The following is a 23,738-nucleotide window of genomic DNA, read 5'->3' as shown; positions in this document are numbered from 1 at the left end:
ATCTACAAGACAAAAGACTCCACAAGCAAGTTGCCAAGGCAATGTGGGGAGGTGTCATAAAGGTACCGTAAATTGTCACCTTTTAAAGCTATGCATGAAATAGTGTGGAAAGGGGGAGGAGCTGCTTGGAAAGTGGCTCAGCCTCCTTTCTTTGGCCTTAACTCCACACACACACACCGCCAGGTGTCCTTTGTCCTACCTGGCCGGAGGGCAGGTCAGAGGCCAACCCAAGCAGGTGGGTGGCACCCACTCCAGGTAAGCCTCGCTCGGTGCCGCAAACCCCGCCCACCTGCCATATTTCTTAAAGACATCACAGTCTCGGCTGTGCCTTGATTCCCAACAGAAACACAATCCTGGCTAACCGTCTGGAAACCCCTGGAATCTGGCTACCACTCAGCAGAGATGGGGGTGGCTCACAACCTTTATAACATAACAAATCACTCTGTGGATGTCTAAGTAAATTATTTAGCTTATTAGGGGTGATCTGAAAGGGCTATGCATTGTAACCCATATAACAGTACAGTCGTACCTCGGGTTACGACCACCTCGGTTTGCGAACAGTTCGGGTTACGAACTGCGCAAACCCGGAAGTGTTTTCGGCGCACGCGCGTGCGCAGAAGCGGCGCACGCGTGATCGCGCGATCTGTGCACGCGCAAAGCGCGAAAAACACGCTTTGCACATTCGCAAAATGGCAGCGCCCATCGCGTTCGGGTTACGAACTATTCGGGTTACGAACTGCGATCCGGAACGGATCGCGTTCGTAACCCGAGGTATTACTATAGTAGTAATAGTAGTAGTAAATGTATTATTTGCCCTTCACCAACAAGTGAAGTGGGCTACAACAATTTAAAATTCAGGGTTAAAAACACAGAAGAAGAAATTAGTCACAGGAAAATGGTGGTTCTTGAAAATGTACATCTTGGCTGTCAAAGGCTAGGGTAAAGGTTATGTATATACTTATCAGGTTTTAAGCCACCCTTACCTTAGAAAAGCGAGCATTTATCCATTTGGTGAAGGTTTTCTTTTGTACATCATTGTGCTCATCTAGAAATTAAGGAAATAAAAGACATTAAAATGTATATCTCAGACTTGCTAAATGTCACTCATCAATCATCATTATTTTGAGGAACTGCCCTCAATAAGACAAAAACTGATCCCAATCTCACTTGGAAGCAAAGGGTTGAGAGGACCTCTTAGAAATGGTTTTCAGGGCAGAGGATAATCTATCAAAATTCTAGACTAGAGTGATGAATATAGAGATAAACCTGAATAAGAACGTAACTTATTCATCAACAGAGTTTGACATAGCAGGTTTTTTATATGACTTAATGGAAAAAAATACTAAGTGTTTTACTATTTGTTAAAAACAAACTGCAACAGACATTAAAAAGAGTTGACATAATAAAAATAATCAAAAATACAGATAAAAACAATAGTTTGTAAAACATATACATACACATATTGAAATTACATGTCTGGATTGACTAGCTTAAACAAAAAGGTTTTAGCAGGTATTGAAAGCACAACAATGAGGAGGCCTGCCTGATATTAATAGCCAGGGCGTTCCTGAGACTAGGTGCTGCCACATTCAAAGATGGATTTACGTACAGTACTTGCAACTGTAAAACCATCTTCATGCAGCACTTGGAAAAGTGCCAGTTCTGCTGATCAAAGCAGTTCTTCAAGTAATAAACTGGTCCCAAACTGCTGGAGGGCCTTATATACTCCTTATTAGTAAATTCCAGAAAATGTCATTGTTGCTGACAGATTTGGTCTGTTCTTCCTTCTAGAAACCAGGGTTCAGATAGTTCTCAAAAAGTAACTGTCCAAAGTCCTCTCTCAAGAAGCTATAAAGGAAAGCTTACAGTTTCTCCAGCCTACATAATTACTGAAAAGCAGCAATATTGGGCCAGTGTCCCCAAGTAAAACTATAGTAGGATCAGTCTACACAAGTATGTGTTCACTCTGTGAAAAATAATTTTTTAAAAAATTAATCATGAATCAGCGCTATGCTACCGGTAGTATCTACAGTAATCTGAGTTAATGCAAACTGTTATGATTTCTCAACTATTATTTACAACCAGATTCAAGAGCTGGATTACAAATGCAGCCTGGTTAGTGGCTCCTTTTGGGATACAGCACACGTTTTTGCTTACTCCATCTCAAAGAAGTTATGAAAGAATACAGAAAAGGGCAGCTGTCAAAACGGAGGAGTTCTATACAAGGAAAGGTTAAAGAATACAGCCTTCCTTACTTTATATAAATAGGGTGGTTGGCATTATAAACATCTATCAAGTCATGAATGGCTCCACTGTATGCATCATTTTTGTGCTGATCAACTCCCAGTAAATTCAGATACCAGCTTGGAATCAGAGGAATGTGCCCTGGGAATGTGGTATTTTTCTCTGCTGGCAGCACTTATTCTATTTACATTTTCCTTCTCCAGAGACAGAGACAGGGGGGTTTGGTAAGCTCTAATTAACGGTAGCTGTTTATTGGGAGCGGATGGCACGGTGGTCTAAACCACTCAACCTCTTGGACTTGCTGATCAGAAGTTCAGCAGTTCGAATCCACGGACAGTGTTCTGTTCCAGCTTCTGCCAACCTAGCGCTGCGGCAAGAAGGTAAATGGCGTTTCTGTGCGCTCTGGCTTCTGTCACCATTTGCCAGGTTGCAATTTCTCCTTTGCTTTGACACAATATTCGTATACTGTATCTCCAAAGCTCCTCCTCATTTTACTAAACAAACTTCTATGCTAGCGCTTCAGAGAATAAGGCAAAGCAACATTTCTTGCAAAATAATATGTGCTGGAAAAGTTTCAGATGTTTAAACTGCTTTTGACATCACCCATTACACAAAGTCACAAAAAGGTCAATGCTCTTTTTAACTAGTTCTTAAAACTGTCCTTTCCTTTTAATTGCTAAAAATGAAATTTTTACACTAAGGAATTTAGAAATAAAAGGAAGAATTAGCCTGGGGGTTTTCAATGAGGCACCAGGAATGTAGCAGAATTACAAACTTGCACTTGCCTGCCTTTGGGGATTTGTACTACTGTGGGTACCTCAAACTTATTCATAGGTCTTCCAGTGGGAGCATGAGAATGGAACAAGAAAAAATATATTTGTTGTTTACTAAAACATGCATATCTTGCCTTTCTACTTTAAAAAAAGAAATGCATAATTGAAACAGAGTAAAAATAAATCAGCAACAATTCATCAAAAATGAAAGAGACCTTAACAGCAGCCAATAAATACAGAACCACACCAGGGTCATTGTACAGTTCCAAAAACCTTTAAAAAACAACACTAAAACAGTATGCCACCTAAAAGATAATTGGAAAGATTTCAGATGCATATCTCGTGGCAAGGAGTTGCACTCTGTAATCACCTACCATACAACAGATGCAATGGGCACCAATAAGACCTTAATGTGCAGGCAGGCATATATAGAAGAGGGGAAGCCTCCTACTGAAAACAGTTTAAGTCCATTTCAGGGGCCTAATCCGGCCCACTGGTCAGTTTAATCCGGCACCTGTGGCAGTTTGGACACCACTGGTTTAAGTCAATAGCTTTCATTGCATTGCTTACTTAAAGTGAAAAACAGCTGAATGAGAAAGTCATTATATCTTCACTAAGTATATTTACAACAACGTTATATTTAAGCACTCTCCCAGTAGCTGTAAGTGTTAAAGAATAGCATTCAGGCAAGTTAGTGAACTGATTCAGGGTGTTTGTGTGAAGTGTTCTGCATCAAACACAGAAATCAAGTGGAGTACCAGAGGAAGGACTGAGCTTTCTGTCCTTCCTCTGCCAGTCTCCAAGAGGCAAGTAAAAGCAAAACCAAACCTGCAGGACATTCGTGACACAAATGCCCCAAACCTGAACTGGACCCAATTCTCCATATATAAGAATTCACCTGAAAGCAAACATGCAAATTCTGACCTCCACTCATATTTCCCCCTGTAATTAAAACACAGCTGTAATTAAAACACAGCTTAAGGTTCCTTTTTGTACAAATATGACAAAGGGGGAATACTAACAAGGAAGAATGTGTGATTGCGCTCTCCAGATTTTGTTTGTTTGTTTTCAAGTAGGTTCTATGCTACACACAAAATTGGCAGCCAGCAAGAGGAGGTTGAAAAGGAACATCTTATGACAAGCATCTCTCTTACTCTCCTGCCCTGTATTGCTGTGGTATGTTACTTTCTGACATTTGAACAATATATCAACAGATTATTGCAGGCCCCTTTTTCTAATTAATCTTCCATTAACCTCAATGGATTAGCTGTCAACCGAGCCAACTAACCTCTGTGCTGAGTTCCCTGCTTGATTAACTATCATGGTTTGGGGGAATCCTATATTCTGCTCTGCCTACTGAAGCTATGGCTGAAGACGCATTTCCACAGATGGAAGATGGCTTCAGCTCATTGAAGGGCTGCTGTACACTTAGTACAAAGCACTATATGAGAAAAGTGCAGCTAAATACAAAAGTGGGTGTTCTACTTACAAAAGCACACCTGTACCACGAAGCATTGTGTCCTGCTAGAACAATGTTGTGCAAGTGTTTGAAGAACACTGTTCATATCCTTTTCCCTCTCCTTATGGTACTTTGGATCCAACCTTCTTTTGGGGGGGGGGGGTAGTGCATTGTAACACATGTTTATCCAGTGAAAACAATGCTGAATCTGAAAGTGGTAAAGCATTAAAAAAAAACCTTTTGTTTAAGCAGGTCCTATTCTAGTTAAGTAGGACAACTTATTTAATAACACACTACAGGCAGATAGATTATCTAGTAAAATCCATTGATGGGAGAGAATGTTTCTTTGGAGAGAAGATGATCCTAGACAGTCTAAGCAATGTCCGGATTTCAACGAGATATTTCATGAGCACATCATTCAAATGGGATACACACATTCCAACCTCTGTATTGCATTATGTGCTCAGGGAGAATTATAGGAAACCTGAGTGAACATCACTCAACTGTTTGTGGGATTTTGTTCAGCCTGTAACCGATGGGTGGGGTATAAATAATTTATTATTATTATTATTATTATTATTATTACGGTTATTATATTTAACCATATTAAATAGAGGGGGGTATATCCAAAACCCTTTTTAAATTAGAGCATTCATCATTGCTAGATCAGTGACAGAGCCATCCAGGCCAGCATCTTATTCTCTAATATAGCCACAAGATGCCTCTGGGACAACCACAAGCAGGATATTAAAGCAAACTGCCCTCATACATTGCTGCTCCCCAGCAGCTGAACTCGGTGGCCTCTGAACAGGGAGGTTTCATATACCTATCATTGCTGATAACCTAATCCCATTTCAAATCCCTTTAAAGGCCAGATGCAGAATTTACTGTACTGTCAAAGATAGGAATCAAAGCTAAATGAGTTTCTAGCTCCCTTATGCTGGCTCACAAATCAGCTTAATTCATGTCACATGCTTTTTTTTAAAAGCATGAAATACATTTTTGAAATTTCTCACAGAGCAGAACATACAACTTTAACTGTTTAAAAAGCCCCCCAAAACCATTTGATTTCACTTAGTATTTTAATATTTGTATTCTGCTTTTCCAACAATTATGTTGAACTCAAAGCAGCTCACCCTAGTAACATTTAAAATTAACATTACAGTAATTGTGATCATATCAAAAGCACAAGAGTATACAAAATAAGGCACAAATTAATTAATCAAACAATACAATTCAGTGCAAACTCTTAGTGATTCGAAATATCAGAAAATGCTGCTGAGCCCTAGCCCTGTGCCAGCTGGTAAACTCTCTCTGGAAAGGGACATCTTCATCTGGTATTGCAACAGCAGCAGCATACTCCCAGGCAGTAATCTCTTTCATAGGTTTTTTTTTTAATGCTATTTATACAGCAGTAGTTAAAAGCATCTGCAAATGTTCTTGTATCCTATTCTTGGATGAACTATGAAAATTATACCCATTTCAGATATAATTTTGCCAAATACTCGTGTGTGTGTGTGTGTGTGTGTGTGTGTGTGTGTGTACGCATGTACAAAATGTTCAGCTTGCACGAAAGTGCATACTCCACTTATCAGCCAATCCCGAATCCAGAGGCATGTCAGTTGCACCATAGAAATCAAGATGTTTCTTGCATCAAAAGCCTTTCAGATTTGAACAGGACAAACCCATGCCCCCTACATTTGATATCAATGCTTACTAAAGGTTGTGGTACGACATATCATAATCATATGTATTTATTTATTCAATAACTTTAAAAAGCAGCTATGAGGTTCAGCTAAGGAGAAAATGCTTGGCATGCTCTTAGCGTTCTGTGCACACAACTTCTGTCCAGCGATCGTGGCTACTTGTATCAGACAAAAATGACTTCCAGACATGTGCCAATTCCTTCAAACAAGGATGGGGCCATACGCATGTACCCAAGGTTTTGTGTGTTCTTTTTGCAGAATGCCACTCATGCACAAAAACAAACAGCATTTAAGTGGTGTAAGAAAGAAATGGGTGGGAAAATTCTGCAAAGTAGCAGTGAAGTGACAAGCAGCAGCCTCCTGGAGAGCCTGAGTAGGAACATACAGCTCTTCTGCTTAAAAAGAGTTTAACAAAAGGACTGGGCTTCTCCGATTACCACCTTTTCTGTGCAAGCAGTTTATCTAGAAACCCACAGTATGTACAATTCAATAGGGGAAATAACTTGCCAAAAGGACTGAACAAATTAGAGCCCCAAAGCCTTAGTAATGCCTATAATCAGATAGCCGCATAACTATGTGCCTTCTATTCATGTCATGTTGGCCATTATTACACCTCAAGCTTTTAAAGTGGCTGAAAGAAAGAACATAAGATGAATATCAGCATAACCTTACAAAAAAAATGGAGTGTTAAGTTGCACTCATTGAATAAGTGGAGGAGGGAGGGAGGCCTGCAGTCAAAGCATTTGTATTATACAAGTACTGTAGCTAGAACTACTTGAAAAGCAAGCTAGCTGAACTGTATCTTGTCCACTGTTACCTTTAACATAGTTACATGTTTACATTCCATATGCATTTTAATTTCATTGTGATGAAAGATTTTTGAAGCAAACCTGTGCTACAAAACAATCCCGAATCCAGTTTAAAAAATAAAACCCCACTGTGGGCTGCCTGCCATGAATCTGGCCAGGAGAGTTTCCTCTTTCCAAATGAGATTGTCCCTTGTATATTGAAAGGTTCAAACCCATTCTCATGCTATCTTCGATCCTAACTACAGCCTAACAGACATTTATTATGTAATAATAATTCAGCTAATTTTCCCATTAACTTTCACTTAACCACTTTCCTTCCTGCTTACCTCTCAATTTCAACCATGTTACATAGTCTGTAATCATATAATAACTATGACAAACTTTATTTGTTATCAGGATTTATATCCACTGCATATAAAATATCCAAGGCAGATTGCAAGCTAGATGGGGCGGGGGCATATTAGTGACAATATTCTAAAAAATAGTGTGCAGAAATCAGCTTTCAGAATGAGTTTACTGAAACAGGTTTTAAAACCCCAGATTCTTCTGTACTGTCTTAGAAAGGCTACCCCGCAATTATGCACATTACACAATTGTCTAATCTGGAAGTGAACAGAGAATAAAATAACGGAGTACAGATCAGATTTCTGGTTTCTTCAACAAAAATGCAGTTGGCATAGAGGACAAAGGTGGTCGTCTTCTTCTTTGGCGATCACTTGTAGCCGAGCAAGCTTGTCTTCCATAAACATGGTTTTAACAATGAGCCCGTAAGTGACTGTGAAGGCCAATTCTGGATCCACACATCCTTCCACAGTGGATTAGTTTCTTGGTGGGAGTTGATCACGGTGTGGATTTGCCAAGCGTGCCTTCCTCTTAGCATGTTTCTCCCTTGCGTCCTGCATTCGAGTGTCTTCAAAACCCATGACACCTTTGGGAAAGGCTGTTCTCCAACTGGAGTGCTCACAGGCCAGTGTTTCCCAGTTCTCAGTGTTTATACTACATTTTTCACTGACCACCAGCATTACGCTTTCCATTTTTAAGTTCGGAATAGTTGCTTTGGGAGACGATCATCAGGCATTCGCACAACATGACCAGTCCAACGAAGTTGATGTTGAAGAATCATTGCTTCAACACTGATGATCTTTGCTTCTTCCAGTACACGGATATTAGTTCGCCTGTCTTCCCAAGTGAAGTGGAAAATTTTCGGAGACACCATTGATGGAAACTTTTGAGGAGTTGGAGGTGGTGTTTATAAGTGGTCTGTGTTTCACAAGCATACAGTAAGGTTGGGAGTACAATAACTTTGTAAACAAGCATTTTGGTTTCCCTGCAGGTGTCCCGGTCCTCAAATACTCTGAGCTTAAATCAGCAGAAAGCCACAATTGCAGAGCTCAGGCGATGCTGGATTTCGGCCTCAATGTTGGCCCTTGTGGAAAGTTAACTACCTAGGTAGGAGAAGTGATTGACATTTTCCAATGTTACACCATTGAGTTGGATTTGTGGCACTGCAGAGGGGTTATTTTGTACTTGTTGGTGCAGCACTTTGGTTTTTTGGATGTTTAGTGATAGACCAAGCTTTTCATAAGCTTCTGCAAATATATTTAGGATGGTTTGGAGGTCATCCTCTGAGCGTGTGCACACTACGTTGTCATCAGCATACTGAAGCTTTATGACGGAAGTTATGGTAACCTTACTCTTTGCTTTCAGCCTGCTCAGATTGAAGAGCTTTCCATCTGTTCGGTTATTATTTCTACTCCAGTGGGAAGTTTCCCTTTGACAAAGTGTAGGATCATGGCAATGAAAATAATGAATAGAGTTGGGGCAATAACACAACCCTGTTTAATACCTGATCACACTGTGAATGGTTCACTTTGAGAGCCATTGTTATCGGCGATTGTTGCTGTCATATTATCATGGAGGAGACGAATGATATTTGCCAATTTATCTGGGCAGCCAATTTTCAGAAGGACAGTCCACAGGGCATTAAGATTTACAGTGTCAAAAGCCTTAGTCAGGTCAAAAAATGCTCTCTGCATTTTTTTGAAGCTGTCGAGCAGTGAAAATCATGTCTACTGTCCCCCTAGAAGGCTGAAAACCATTTTGGGATTCAGGAAGGGTCACCTCGGATATTGTTAAGAGACGGTTTACTAAGATCCTTGCAAGAATTTTGCCGAAGGAGATTGATAATTTTGGCATCCCTAAAGTCTGCTGGGATCTCTTCTCCTTCCCAGATTTTTGCTTCCAAACAAAATGTGGTAAAAGGCACCCATGGCCACACTTGCCATCTAGCCATTCAGGAATACCTCCACAGTACAAGCCTGCTACTTCAAGGAGAAAACAATCTTCCAGACAGATGTTGCATTGTAATGATATTCTGCCACCTTTCTAGCCCTTTGGAAAACGTGTGTGCTGTGGGATGGGGTGGCTGTAAAGGGGGATTTGAACTTGAAAATCTAACATGTTGTTCTGAACTAAAATCAAACAGGGCCCTGCCAGATTGGACCAAAAGCCAACTTAGTCCAGCATCTTGTTGGCTGCAGGAACCAACCACAGTAATGAGAAGCCCAAAAATTGCACATGAGGGCAATTGAAATCATGTTGAAGCAAGATTTCAAGGGAGATATTCTGCATTTTTATCTGTCCTGAACGTAAGTACCAAATTTGAATCACAGTCGTCAGAGTTACTGCATTACAAACAGGTAAGGAAACAGGTTACTGCATTCACCACCAGGTAAGGAAATCTGAAACTGCAACAAAAATGCTCAAAAGGCCTTACTTACTCTGCTTTGCAAAGCACAATTCAATTGGGAAAAGAGTGGTAGCAATTGAACTGGGCTTTCTACAAAGCAAAATGAATGTGCTCACCAACTTTCATTCAAATATCCCAAGATAAACAGGTGTTTAGACACAGTTAGGAATCAAATCTGAAATACAGAATTTCACCCTGAACATGCATACCAAATTGTCCTGCAATATGTCAATTTTTAGAGCTATCATGTTGGCAAACATAAAAAATAGAAAGTTAGTAAATCATACGTTGAACAGAAAAGTTTTTTGGGTTTTTTTGTAACTTTTTTGAATTTTATTCCAGGACTACTGTTTCAAGACTATTATGTATGTAAACCTAGGGCAAATGTAAATACAAAAGCAAATGCTGAAACACAATGCGGGGCAAATAGTATTTATTTTATATATAATCAACAAGCGGTTAAATCTTGCAAATTAACAGAGCCCTTGCCAGCTCTTACAGAGCCAAAAATAAAAAAAATTCCAACACATTCTAGAAAAGCCTTTAGTCATTTATTTTCATTATTTATGTCTTTCAGTAACAGACACTCTCTGGATAGTTTACGAGTAAAAAATCCCATAATATTTAAAAATCCAGTAGGAAAATAAGATTGAAAACTGAATAAAACCATCATGTCACTCTGATGCAATGAAACCAAGATCTGTGCGACATTAAAGACTTATTTACTGCAGTATGAGTTTTCAGAGGCAAGAACAAATTTTGCCAAATACTTTTGGCAGGGACTCTTAAGACTACTGCTACTTAATCTTGTATACAAATATTTAATCTTTTGGCAGATTTAAGTAACAAATAAAGGATTTGGAAGGAGTAGCTCAGCAGATATTAACACAATATGGAATGAGAGTAGCTTAATAATTTAGAGCTATAAAGAACCTACTTTTAAAAGGGGGGAAAGAAATCTGTCATTTTAAGCCAATGAACTTTTCCCAGTAGTAAAAAAAACATTCTACACTTTAAATACCATTTTGAGGGTGAGTTGCCATAGAGATGAAGAAACAAAACTAATTTTTGTGCAATGTTAATATCCAAGTTGTGTACACAGCCTGCTTTATGATATCAATTGGATTTGTATACAGTTCTAATCCTGAAACAAAACCACAACAAAACAGATTTAACATTACTACATTGAATGGGACTACTTCAAAGGATTTAGCATCCTATATAGTATCTGAGTACTAACCAAAAGGTAGTTAATGTTAAACAGATTTAACATTACTACATTGAATGGGACAACTTCAAAGGATTTAGCATCCTATATAGTATCTGAGTACTAACCAAAAGGTAGTTGACAATTGTTGCCATATTGATCTGGACACATCAGATGCAACATAGGTCAATGACATGTTTTTATTGAACCAATTTCCATGTGCATAGAAGCAAGTTTCCAAAAACATCAAATTACTTAATTGAAGAACTGCATCAACAGACCATTACCGGGGGAGAAGGGGAGCCAACATGGAAGTTCTCTAAAAAATATCAGTTGTAAGCCTAACAATTTCTCTCAACAAATAAAAAAATTCCTTCCAGTAGCACCTTAGAGACCATGGCATCTGAAGAAGTGTGCATGCACACGAAAGCTCATATCTATGACATACTTAGTTGGTCTCTAAGGTGCTACTGGAAGGAAATTTTTTGTTTGTTTGTTTCGACTACGTCAGACCAACTCGGCTACGTACCTGTAACAATTTCTATCAACTAATGCATTGTGTATCGCTTGATAGAAACGTTTATCAGCTTTTTGGTGCTTAAAAGTTAGACTAAATATTCAGGCATAGTGGTTTCTCTCTCCCCCCCCCCAAAAAAAACCCACAGATTTACAAATGCCTCCATGTGGCAAGGAATTATTTCCATTAGGCACATACATAGAAAATGTTAACTTTTCAAAGTATAGTAGCAAACCACATGACCACAACAGCCAAATATTAGTTACTTCAGACACCCATGCACCCAACATTCATCATTTGTGCACAACGATCAGTGTCGTCTTATAATGAATCCTAGATTTGAAAAGTCCTGATCTCCTCCTGCCCATCTCACACAAGGATGACAGGCATATCCTTCCCACTAAATTTAAAAAAAAAAAACAAGCAAAGGACAGGTCCTGTCTGGAGGAAAGATTGAGAAATTCTGGTGGAAATAACCACAATGAACATTTTTCCCTGCTCCAAGAGGTGTCTACCATCACCTCAGATACCCAAAAGTGTCAGCCAGCCACCCCACCCCCACCTTTCCTTAAGGTGTTTACAGACTACCTGGCAAGTGTGACGAGTGCTCTGATTGGCTGAAAAAATGCCAGCTTGCAAAGTGGGCTGTGGCAACTGACCATGCATCCAAGATTGCTCATGAGAAGATCAGAAGCCTGTTGCAAGCAGCGATATTATGTTAGATAAAAGGAACCTGTTGTTTCAAATCCCGTTTCCTTATTCTGCTTTACCCACCTGTCCTCCTTTCTTCCCTTTTTATTCTTAACTCAAGCATGTTTATGCCAAACTCTAGGATTCTTGTAATCTCCCACTTGCCTAGCTGCTGGAAGCATACTGCTCGGGGGGAAAGAGTGGGGTTTCATGGAGGAAAGAGCAGGCTGTGCTGAACCCCAGCATGGGAAAGGCAGCTGTTTTTCCTAATAACCTGAGAGGGATTTGGCTAAGAAGTGCAACACACATGGTGCACAATGGCAGAGAAAGGGGGTGCAGTGGGTGTGGCCTGCCACCCTGGGACACTTGCTTTGGGTGGCGCCCCCCTGTGACGCTAGCCCTGCCCCCATAGGCGTCTAGCCCTGGGTGCAGAGCATGTGCGCTGCTGCTCCGGGTGCCAGAGCAGCTAGCTCTGCCTCTGATGGTGCACCCTCCACTTCTTTGCCAACCTTCTAAAGTTATCAGGGAAAAACAGGGCCAGCACCCATGCTAGATCGCCCAGAATTTCTTCCTGTCTAGAGTGTTGGAAGAGGGTGGTGGCAACAAGTACCAAATAGTTTGGGAGGCAGCTGACCTTTCTTGCATGGCAGTTGTGCAAGAAGGGGTGTACGCAGGCTCTCCTAGCCTCCCCCCTTCCAAGCCTTAGCATTCTTAGAGGGCTGTTTTAAGGCTAGCCCACCTTACATTCCTGAAGATTATTGGAGGAAGAGTGGGGTTACAATGTAACAAGCCTGTCAACTTGATTTGTTTAATTAAAGTGCCTCTTCTGTTACAGAGAGGGGAAACATGTGGCCCTATAAAAAGACCAACTCCCATCATCCATGAACTCACTATTTGGGATCAAAAAGAGTCATGGCAACATCATCTAAAATACACCACATTGGCTGCCCCTGCACCAGTGACAATTAGATTTATATTGTTAATTCACCATGAAATTGGAACAATTTATAAGTTGAAGTAAAGCAATATAATCAAGTTCATTGAATCATGATAAAACTAATCAATTCAGAAGATGGTTGATAGACAGACTTTTTTATATACATATATAAAAAAATTGTCTCCAGGTATTTTTCTCCCTCTACTTTGCTCAAAAATTCTGTTCTGCCTTTAAAACAACTTTGCCTTTGTAATCTACAATTTGGGGTGGAGTGGGGTGGGTTTTTATTTTAAGCCTAAAACTGAGAAATGCTTGCTGGCGCCAGGCAAGCCCTGCTTCCACCCACACAGATTATTTTTGGAAGATCAGCTTTTCACTTTCTATAACCACAGATCAAAGTGCACTGTGTCATACTGCTAACTACCTGATTGCATTTGACTAGTACAAACAATGTTTAGGCTGCAATCTTACTAGGAAAGACAGAACAACACAAACACACCTTTACTGGAGCCCTCATAGTCATTTCTCATCTCTCCCTGCCTATCACACTGATGGACACTTAGCTAGTTACTGTAATAAACTTAGGTAGGAAGACATTTTAATAAGTTACGTAAATGCTCCTCATCTTTGCTTAGATCATATTGCTGAGTATAGTGGAGCCAATCCCCTTTTAATAAATACTAGTTGTCTGTCAACACAGATTTTGTTAAACAGAAGACACTTGCTATCCAGACAGAGATAAGGGGAAAAAACCTTAATTAACTTTGCTGTAATATGATCCACATTCCAGAGTTTTATTTAGATGCACCATGGATATGCCATTTTCGAGGCATCCATTTCCTACACTGTCTCAAGCATGGCTATAAAAAGCAGTATCTTTGTCCCATTATTAGTATTTTAAAAAAAGATGATTAATGCCACCTTTCTTTCCTCACTTTTAATATAAGAACTTAGTCTACTGTGGTAAGGATGTTTAACTTCATTCATAAAAAGGAAAGAAGCATCAAACTATCAATTGCTGCTAAAAAAATTATTGAAAATACAAAATATATTGAACAAAATTGAAGACAAAACTTTTTGCATTTATTCAGTTTACATTGAATACAGATATCATATTCATTTACAAGTGACGAGTCCTCCAAGTGCTTTCTATCAAAGTGGAAGGGCACAGTTTGATGTAATTAACATTACATCCTGATTTCTGGATGTTTACGCAGAAGTAAGTTCTACTGTATTAAATGGGCCTTAATCGCAGGAAGCCTGTGACCTTCTAGATATTGCTAGACTACAACTCCCATCATCCCTGACCATTGGCCCTACAGGCAGGGCTAAAGAAAGTTGGACTACAACAATATCTGGAAGGCCACTGGTGTTGCCTTCAGGCCCAATTCATTTGCAATGCTAAACCATAATTTAGCACTATGTGGATAAGCTTCCAAAGAATTGGGCTTGCAAGCTTCCTCCTCTTGTGCAGCCAGGAAGAATACAATGTCAGTTGAATTGAGTTTATTCAAAGTCCACAGTTGGACAATACCTTTATTGGAACCAACCCAAATATAACAAAATTGTGACATACTTTCAAATTCTCCACAATTCTTCATCAGGCAAAGCACAAAGCAGGGAGCAGAGGTGTGAAGAACAAAAAAGGTACAAAAATTAGGCTGGTGGTGTAGCCACAAAGACAGCTTGTATACTCTATTCCAAGACACAGATTGCAGGCTCTGTTAATCCCTACAAGGTGCTACAGATATCAGGTTAGACACCTAGGGTTTTGGGATAAAGAAGTGATATAACTGAGCATTTCTGTAAAAATGAGTTCTGACTTGTTACATCACATGCCTTAAATGCAACACAGATTTGTGGGTAGGCAGGGTGTTGAGCTAAAGAGAAACACAGCATCTTTAATTTAATCTGGGTACTGTACTTGTACTGTGTACTGTACTTGTACTGTGTACTGTACTTGTACTGTGTACTGTACTTGTACGGTGTACTTGTTTGCCAGAAGCAGCTTTGTCATGACCTGGAAGCTGTACGCCGGCTCCCTCGGCCAATAATGCGAGAAGAGTGCTGCAACCCCAGAGTCGGTCACGACTGGACCTAATGGTCAGGGGTCCCTTTGCCTTTACCTTTACTGTACTTGGTAAACAAAAAATTTCAACTGAAGTCAAATTGTTGCCTAACAGTTGGAGAGGATGCAACTCTGAAACTGCAAAGTCCATCTCCAGGTAAAAGAAAAATTCCTGATTATAGAGTCTGCTCTAAGTACTTAGCTTCTTTATTTCTCAAGGCATGTAAAAAGCAAAAGTAGTCATGCTTGTCCATAAGGGAAAAAATCACAGCTGGGTGTTGTCCAACTTTGGATTTAAGAGTTTCCCCCTTGCATCTTATACAAGTTCATTGTGTTAATTTACATCTCTTAACAAAAAAGGAACTGAAAATTTTGTTTTTGTTTCAAATATTTAAGCGTCCACAACCTGTTTGATAATAAAGATGTAAATTTTGATAGAAGGGTGTTGATTTTTCTTCACCCACTTTCATTTAAGGTCCTCAGATAGGAAAAAAATCACTCAAATAAAAATTGAACATTTCACATTCTAAACATTTGGACAATGACTCATCTCCTTCCTTTCTAACACAATTACAGTTTTGAATCCACTGGGAAGTTCTTATGACAAACTGGTCTGGCTCACTTTTTGGAATTGCTTGCTCAGATGGATGCATTTTATATAATGGGTAACTGGCCTCCATCCACACAATCCACAAGATTTCATTTAACAGTATTCAATTAAAGTAAACAGTTTAATGGAAGTGAGAGAACATCGGGAGGCACATGGCAACCTCAAACAAAAAGTCAAGCCAATGACTCAAAGAAAAGGACACGTTTATATTTTCATATCCATTCATAATCAGTTACAAAATAATGTAAAGCAATAGAACAAAAGAATAAAGTGACCAATTTCAAGTTCTTAAAAATTACTTTTTGAAGTACGCCTAAGTGTTCCAGCACCAACCCTCTATTCAATAACAGCTTGTTCTGTCATGATAACATGAGCATGCTGACATTCAAGTATGTGATTCTGTAAGTTAGTACTAAGGTAAGCTCTTCTAGTTTGCTACCAACTGCTTTATTTTCCTGACCTTATTCGTATACCAGCACCGCAAGGTATTCCAAGCAGCACTGTCAGGTTTGAAACAGCAGCAGCAATGTTAGTGGAAGCTGCAACAATGTAAGTGAGTGCATCCACATAGGACCTAACCTGCAATATTTGCATCACTTGCCAGTTTCCTTCCAATAACAATTCAAAGTGCCGATGATACGGTAACTTTTAAAGCCTTAAATGGCTTGATCCCAGGATACCCGAGGACTGACTGCTTCCAAACCCTTTATCAGAAGATAATGCCCTTCTCTGTGGCATCAGGGCAAGGGGCAGGGCCTTCTCGGCGGCTGTATGAATGTTATGGAACACCTTTCAACACAAAGTGGGGATGGCCTCTTCACTGGCATTCAGTGCCTGGCTTTTGTCTGCATGGGTCATTTTAACTTGTGATCTCCTGCAAGGTGTTTTTTTAAAAAGGGATGCTAATGCTGTTGTTTTAATTGCATTTTACATTTCAATATATTTTACTTTGCTGTGATTTTAAACGTTTTGGGTGGTGTATGGGCACTGGAAGGCTGGATATAAATGACAGAAATAATAACAAAGCAAGTTTTCTAGGGACTCCAGGCAGCTTCTGTCCCAGCCCAGCTACTTGGGATTCATTAACTAAAGATGTGGAATGATGAACACATGAACCAAGCCATCAGAACTACAAGCCAAAATTAAATGTAACAAAATATAATGGGTAGATTTCTACTATAGGTGTGTGGAAAATGCAGAAGAGGAAGGCGGAGTTCAGCTGTGCATGCACAAAATGAAACTGTTGGATACAGCCATATGTCTTTTAAAATAGGCAATGTGTTATTGCATAAATAGGAGAACACACATGGTACAGCAGTGGCTCAGTTATCTAAAGTATACTAAAGTAAAGTATCTAAAGTAAAGCACTGCACATTTCTGAGTGGAAGGCAAGTGTCAAGAAAGGATCATGTTAAGGTTCGAACTTCCACAAGTTCTGACAAGCAAAATTATCATATAACTATGAAATGCAGGAATGTCTGGGTTTAGAAGAGACTACGTTGACATTTATAAGCCTTCAGCAATTGAGCTTGAAGGCCAGTTAAAACAGTTTCCCGCCAACACCTGCTTTTACTTACAATTTCTCAGTGTTATTTTATTAGAAAGAATTATTTCTCTTTAAAACACATTTTTCGGATTCTTACCCTACAAACATTTCAGATTATTAAATGTTAATATTATTTCTGTTAGATTTTGCACTGCAGCGCATACATTGTAGCCCAAAAAAGGGGTGGTGAAAGTACTACTGCAAAGTTTGGCCATTGGATGCAACTCTAAATCTCCTTTCTTAAAAGCAAATTATTTCCAGATCCAGTTCCAAAACTCATTTACTTCCAGAGCTTATATTAAGAGTGCAGTATTTCTAATTATTTTGGAGAAAGTAAGCACAGTTGTCAGGCAAGTTTAATGCTTAGGTCAGAAAATTATGCTTTCCAGCTGTGGTTTGGAGGCAAATGATGTTGGTAGCAATGAAAATTAGATATATAAAAAGGAGAATTCCTGGATGCCATGATCCAAGTACTCATTGGGGAAAGTACTCATTGGTGAGAGAACCCCAGCAGAGATTTACAATCACAAAATATGCAGCAAGTAAAGTGTGGAAATGCACCCTTCTAAGTTCCTTCCAAAGTTCTCCTTTTCCCCTAGCAAGGGGGGGGGGGAATCCCATGTTTGGCAAGTTTAAATTGGTTAACTTACAAACTCCATGAAGGTCAAATTGATGTGCTTTTCCATACAGCATTTAGAAAACACAAGCAGTGTTACAGTAGTGAAAGTTGCCAAATTATTGGTATAGGAACACAAGAATGGCTTGTAAGAGCCATGTGGCCTGAGGTTCAGCAACCAGCTCAAAACCTATTCATATGTTGAGCTTCTGAGGTAGTCTGGGGAAACAAAGCCTTGATTACCTAGTCTCTCTCAAGGTAACCGCAGCAAGACAGCTTATTCTATGGTCTAAACCCCTTCATGCATTAATTAGACTTAAGTATGTTGCTTATATGAGGGTGGTTATCCCACATTCTACTCTAAGCCACCATTTATGCAAGTCAGACACAACCAAGAAAAAGTAGATGAGAGTTAAAGAGGGGAGGGGGGGGAAATGAACCCAAAGTCTCAGGCAGAAAGATAGACAATTTTGATGTACTGTGTGAACCAATTTGCTATTTACAGCCAATTCAGCACAGTAGTATACTGAGCTTTAGTACATATACATATACATATACATATAGGTAAAGGTACCCCTGACCTTTAGGTCCAGTTGCAGACAACTCTGGGGTTGCGGTCAGGGCTGGCTCTAAGGCAGGCATCCCCAAACTTCGGCCCTCCAGATGTTTTGGGCTACAATTCCCATCTTCCCAGACCACTGGTCCTGTTAGCTAGGGATCATGGGAGTTGTAGGCCAAAACATCTGGAGGGCCGCGGTTTGGGGATGCCTGCTCTAAGGCAAGGCTGGGTGGCGCAGGGTGCCAGGGCACTGGGCTGCCGGGGGGGGGCTGCGCCATCGCGCCCGCCCACCATGCTGGGAAACAGGGCGGGGGGGCCACAGGAGGGATCTTCGAACCACGGTGCCAGGGTGCCAGATATGCTTAAGACGGCCCTGGTTGCGGTGCTCATCTTGCTCTATAGGCCAAGGGAGCCGGCATTTGTCCGCAGACAACTTCCGGGTCATGTGGCCAGCATGACTAAGCCACTTCTGGTAAACCAGAGCAGTGCACGAAACACTGTTTACCTTCCCATTGGAGCGGTACCTATTTATCTACTTGCACTTTGATGTGCTTTCAAACTGCTAGGTTGTCAGGAGCTGGGACTGGACAATGGGAGCTCACCCCGTCGCAGAGATTTGAACCGCTGACCTTTTGATCGGCAATCCCTAGGCCCAGTGGTTTAGACCACAGCGCCACCCACGTACCATATGCATATACATATGCTAATTTGCCAGACCAAATCTAGTTAGCTGAGATTACTATACAAATCATGGTTTATTAAAGTCAGGAAGATGTGCATTAAAACATCACAAGCTGGCTTTTCACTTGGCAACTCTGTTGATCAGAAACAAAGTGTCAGGGAGACAACAATCTCTTATTACAGGCATATCCAACAGGTAGATCATGATCTACCAGTAGATCACTGGACGTCTGTGGTAGATCTCCGGCAGATCAGTGGCTCCCCTAAAAAAAGCTCAACATCTTTGCCCTGCACCCCTAAAGTGACCTGAACCACCAAAAACAGAGGATTTCCTTCCACAAAAAAAGCTCAATGTTGCTTTCCTCTTCCTTAAAGATGCTCAACAATTTAAATGTGAACCCCCCCCCAAAAAAAAAAACATCCTTCCTAAAAAAAGCTCAACAACTTTGACCTGGACCCCCAAAAAGGGGGCAGATCACTGCCAGTTTTTAACTCTGAGTAGATCACAGTCTCTTGGAAGTTGGCCACTCCTGTCTTATTAGATTCCACCTATATGAACTTAAGAAGAGCTGATATGTAAGTTGTTCACCATTCTAAGAGTTTGAGACCTTAAAATATTCTGCTGTTGAAAGATTTTATTAACAGTCATACTGATATGGTTGTGAAGTAAGAACAGGTCAGCTGACTCATTTGAAAAACAAAGGCATTATTATCAGCTCCTAAATGCTAAGCCTTTGAAACCAGCCTCCAGCTCTTTTCCTCTTTATTTCTTAATATTATTTTCTATCTCAGTACAGTATTCGGAGTGAATGTTTGTACTTCTTCAATGAAAACTATTTTTGACCAACACTGAGGTAAGAGCATCAATAAGGTACTGATCAAAAACACAGTGCTGCAACCTTGCCTAGTTTAAATAATAAGAATAGTGCATCTGTTATGATGTTTGTGTATATGATTGATTGATTTAAGAAGGAGGAATCCAGAGGTTATCAGTTCAAAATTCATTTTGAGGCTAATGTTTGGCTCAATTAAGACACCATGGGAAACCATGGTTTGTGCTAACCATAGTTTTTAGAACTTAAGATACATGGATGGTTTAAACAGCAATACCAAGCCAAGGTTTGGCACAATGTAATAGAGAATTGTGCCCATGTGCTTCACCTCTTCACCTCACATGCACCAATTCCTGGAGGACCACGAATGTTGCTCAACTAAAACGTCTATCATCCCTGACTATTAGCCATGATGCTTGGGGCTGATGGGAGTTTGAGTCAAACAACAATGGATGGGTCACAGGTTCTCCATCCATGACTTAATTCAAGTACTGGTTTGAAAGAATGATTTGCAGGCCATCCATGCAAACCAGAAATGTGGCAAGTTTAAATGAAATAGTAAATGATCATTTTACCAATAACTCAAAGGCGAAAGATAAAATTTCTGCATTCAAGGAAAGAGTATGGCAGGTGCAAAACTCAAAGTGCCCAGTCACGATTGGACATCTGTGTATTACCTCTACAGTCTTTAAGCATTATTTTTGCAAAAGGCTAGATCTAACATTAGGCAAAGGTATAGCAGATGAATTTTGGACACCGTAAAAGGGTAGGAAATTATCAGTTATTTATTATTATCATTTCTATTGCCTGGGAAAGAGAGAGGTGCTTGTGCGTTCCAAAATAACTTTACTTGTCTCAGGCACTGTTCACCCCGAGGCAGGATCTCTTGGCCCAGTCCTGATTATTGTTCTGGGACAATGAACACATAGAAAGTTGTATTTGAATTGCTGTTATGTATCAACAGCATAACCAAATGACAGACGTATGATTGAAAAAGATAGATCATTGCAATTTTTTAGCTATAAAAATACACAGGCACTTTTTCTTTATATCCCTTCTAACCACCTGACAGAGTCCGGCCTGTATTTTCTTAACACCTTTTTCCTTGTTCATCATAGAGCAGCTCATGGCTGTGTAGAATTGGCAGGTTTACACGCTCCTTAAGCACGATGTGGCTACAATTTTCAGCAAACAGCAGCTGCTGCTGGAAATCCCACCACTTCTGATGAACAGTTGGCTCCCCATTAGTCTCCTCAATCCCTAGCAACAGCAGTATGAAATAATAGTATCCAACTTCTAATTCAGCTGCAACCTGTAGGCTGTAAACAACCTAGCAAGAATGACTGCTCACTAGATCAATTACAAGCCAAGCCAAACCTCACCATCAGGGGAATAGGACTTGGAGAGGAAAGAGGAAGTAAATAGTGACGGCAATGGAATTCACGTATGCTACAGGGTGAAGAGCCAGCAGCAGGTGTGAGCCTTCTTCAGATATTAAACTTACAAATCCGTGTACTACAACATACAAACATTTTTAATGCGACAAAAATAGATCAGTGAAGATTTAATGCACTCTGCCAACCATTCAGTATCGGTTTCATAAGAAAGTATTTACTATCTTATTTATTTAGATGCATAATTCATACATAAAGAGCTTTTTATATATGTGACTGTACTCCCCAGTACAGAGTACCGGCACCTCTTTTTTGCTGCCCATGGCAGTCATTTTGTGCAGGCACCAAGTCACTTGTATAGATATAAGAGTACTGGCAACGCATCCCCCCCCCCAAAAAAAAGTACTGCATAAATATAACTGCCAATAACCATAACATATTCATATCATTACTCACATTGTCTTTTTATTGAATTGGAAAACCAAATTTATTAATGGCCTGGGATTGCAAACACCCACCCATCCTAATATCCACAGAAGATACTCAAAATTGTTGTTTAGTCATGTCCAACTCTTCGTGACCCCATGGACCAGAGCACGCCAGGCACTCCTGTCTTGCACTGCCTCCCGCAGTTTGGTCAGACTCAAGTTTGTAGCTTCGAGAACACAGTCCAACCATCTTGTCCTCTGTCGTCCCCTTCTCCTTGTGTCCTCAATCTTTCCCAACATCAGGGTCTTTTCCAGGGAGTCTTCTCTTCTCATGAGGTGGCCAAAGTATTGGAGCCTCACCTCAGCTTCAGGATCTGTCCTTCCAGTGAGCAGATACTCAAAATACTATAGGCTAAAAATACTTTCAGTTTTTTCAACTGAGCTAACTTGTATACATCTGCAAGGAAAACAAGGCACAACAGGTCAACCACATTTGTTCATCCACTTGCCTTCTGCATTCTTCTGTTTACAACAAAAAATGCATAGGGATGAAGGAAGCACACGCCTGGATCAAAGCCAGGCTGGGAGAGAAGTACTTGAAGTGGAAGAGTGCAGCAAAAGCAGGCAGGTGTGGAAGTTTAACTCCCTGCACCTGCACATCCTTTGTTGTAAAGTTGTTCTCTCTCTCTCCCTCTCTCTCTCTCTCTCTCTCTCTCTCTCTCTCTCTCTCTCACAAACACACACACACACACACACACGGGTGGTTAACAAAAGAGGTTTAAAGACTGTCTCAAGGCAAATCTAAAGAAATGTAGTACAGGCATGCCCAAACTTCGGCCCTCCAGATGTTTTGGACTACAATTCCCATCATCCCTGACCACTGGTCCTGTTAGCTAGGGATCATGGGAGTTGTAGGCCAAAACATCTGGAGGGCCGCAGTTTGGGGAAGCCTGATGTAGTATAAACACCAACAACCGGGAAACACTTGCCTGCGAGCGCTCCAATTGGAGAACAGCTTTTACCAAAGGTGTCATGAATGAAATTTGAAACATCTGATTTTGTTCTAGACACAACAGCTTGCCATGCCATCCAAATCCTTGAAATACTGTGCTTTATCTTAACTATGGTTAGGTGGAACAGCTCAACTTTAAACCATAGTTTATTAAACTGACTTGTTTCAATGTAGAGATGGGGAACCTTCAGCCCACAAGCCTAATCAGGTCGAGCTGGTCTTCCCATTTGGCCCTCAGGCCATTCTGGCCAAGCCACACCCATCTGCCAAAAAGGCAGCAAGGCTGGGTCAAAATAAACTTCTAAATCATTGCTAGTCAGCTGGTGTCAGTGCTTCAGAAGCCCTGCACACAGTTGAAGTCCCAACTATCAGCTGATCAGCCAGCTTTAGAAGCTCAGCTGATTGGTGGACCTTCAGGGGTTGTTTTACAGGGCTCTTTCCAAGCCTCTTGCAAATAGCCCTGTGCTGTGCTTAGAAGCTGGAGCAATCCGGTAATTGACAGCTGGATGGATCCTTGCACTGGACAAATCTAGCCTGCAGTAGAGCCCCACACTAATCTGTGTCTTCAAATGTCCTGCTAGCTTATCTCTCTTCCTAATTTAAGTTTTCCTTCCTGACTTCAGTTATCTGTAACTTGGTCTTTTCTCCTATCCTCAGGCACTTTTATCCATTACTTTCCATTTCAAACCTTCACTTGCACAGAAAGTCTGCAGAGTTTTGCTGGAGCAACTGGGCAATGGGAAAGAGGACAGAATTGCTGGTTGTTCCAGGAGGGGGAAAAGGATGCAAGCCTCAGTTCTGTTAAGTACAGAGCCAAACAAAGACTTTCGTGAATAGAATGATTGAAGCAGAGCCTCAAGCTTACAGGAAGAAGTGAACATGCAATGCAGAATTGAAAGA

At 40.5% G+C, this 23,738-nt stretch overlaps 1 protein-coding gene across 7 annotated transcripts in view; it reads right to left on the bottom strand.

The window, feature by feature from the left end:
* The window catches only part of UTRN (utrophin), a 345,054-nt gene that overhangs the window by 293,660 nt on the left and 27,656 nt on the right, over nucleotides 1-23,738 (bottom strand). For all 7 annotated transcript variants that reach the window (XM_035108828.3, XM_035108822.3, XM_060272729.2 and 4 more), the window contains exon 3: nucleotides 984-1,045. In XM_035108828.3, the coding sequence (XP_034964719.3) occupies nucleotides 984-1,045 (62 nt within the window). The remainder of the gene's footprint in view (nucleotides 1-983; nucleotides 1,046-23,738) is intronic.

The sequence above is a fragment of the Zootoca vivipara genome, chromosome 3 (genome assembly GCF_965207765.1).
Source record: "Zootoca vivipara chromosome 3, rZooViv2.hap1.1, whole genome shotgun sequence".
NCBI classification, from domain to species: Eukaryota; Metazoa; Chordata; class Lepidosauria; order Squamata; family Lacertidae; genus Zootoca; species Zootoca vivipara.
This window is presented reverse-complemented; position numbering and strand designations above follow the sequence as displayed.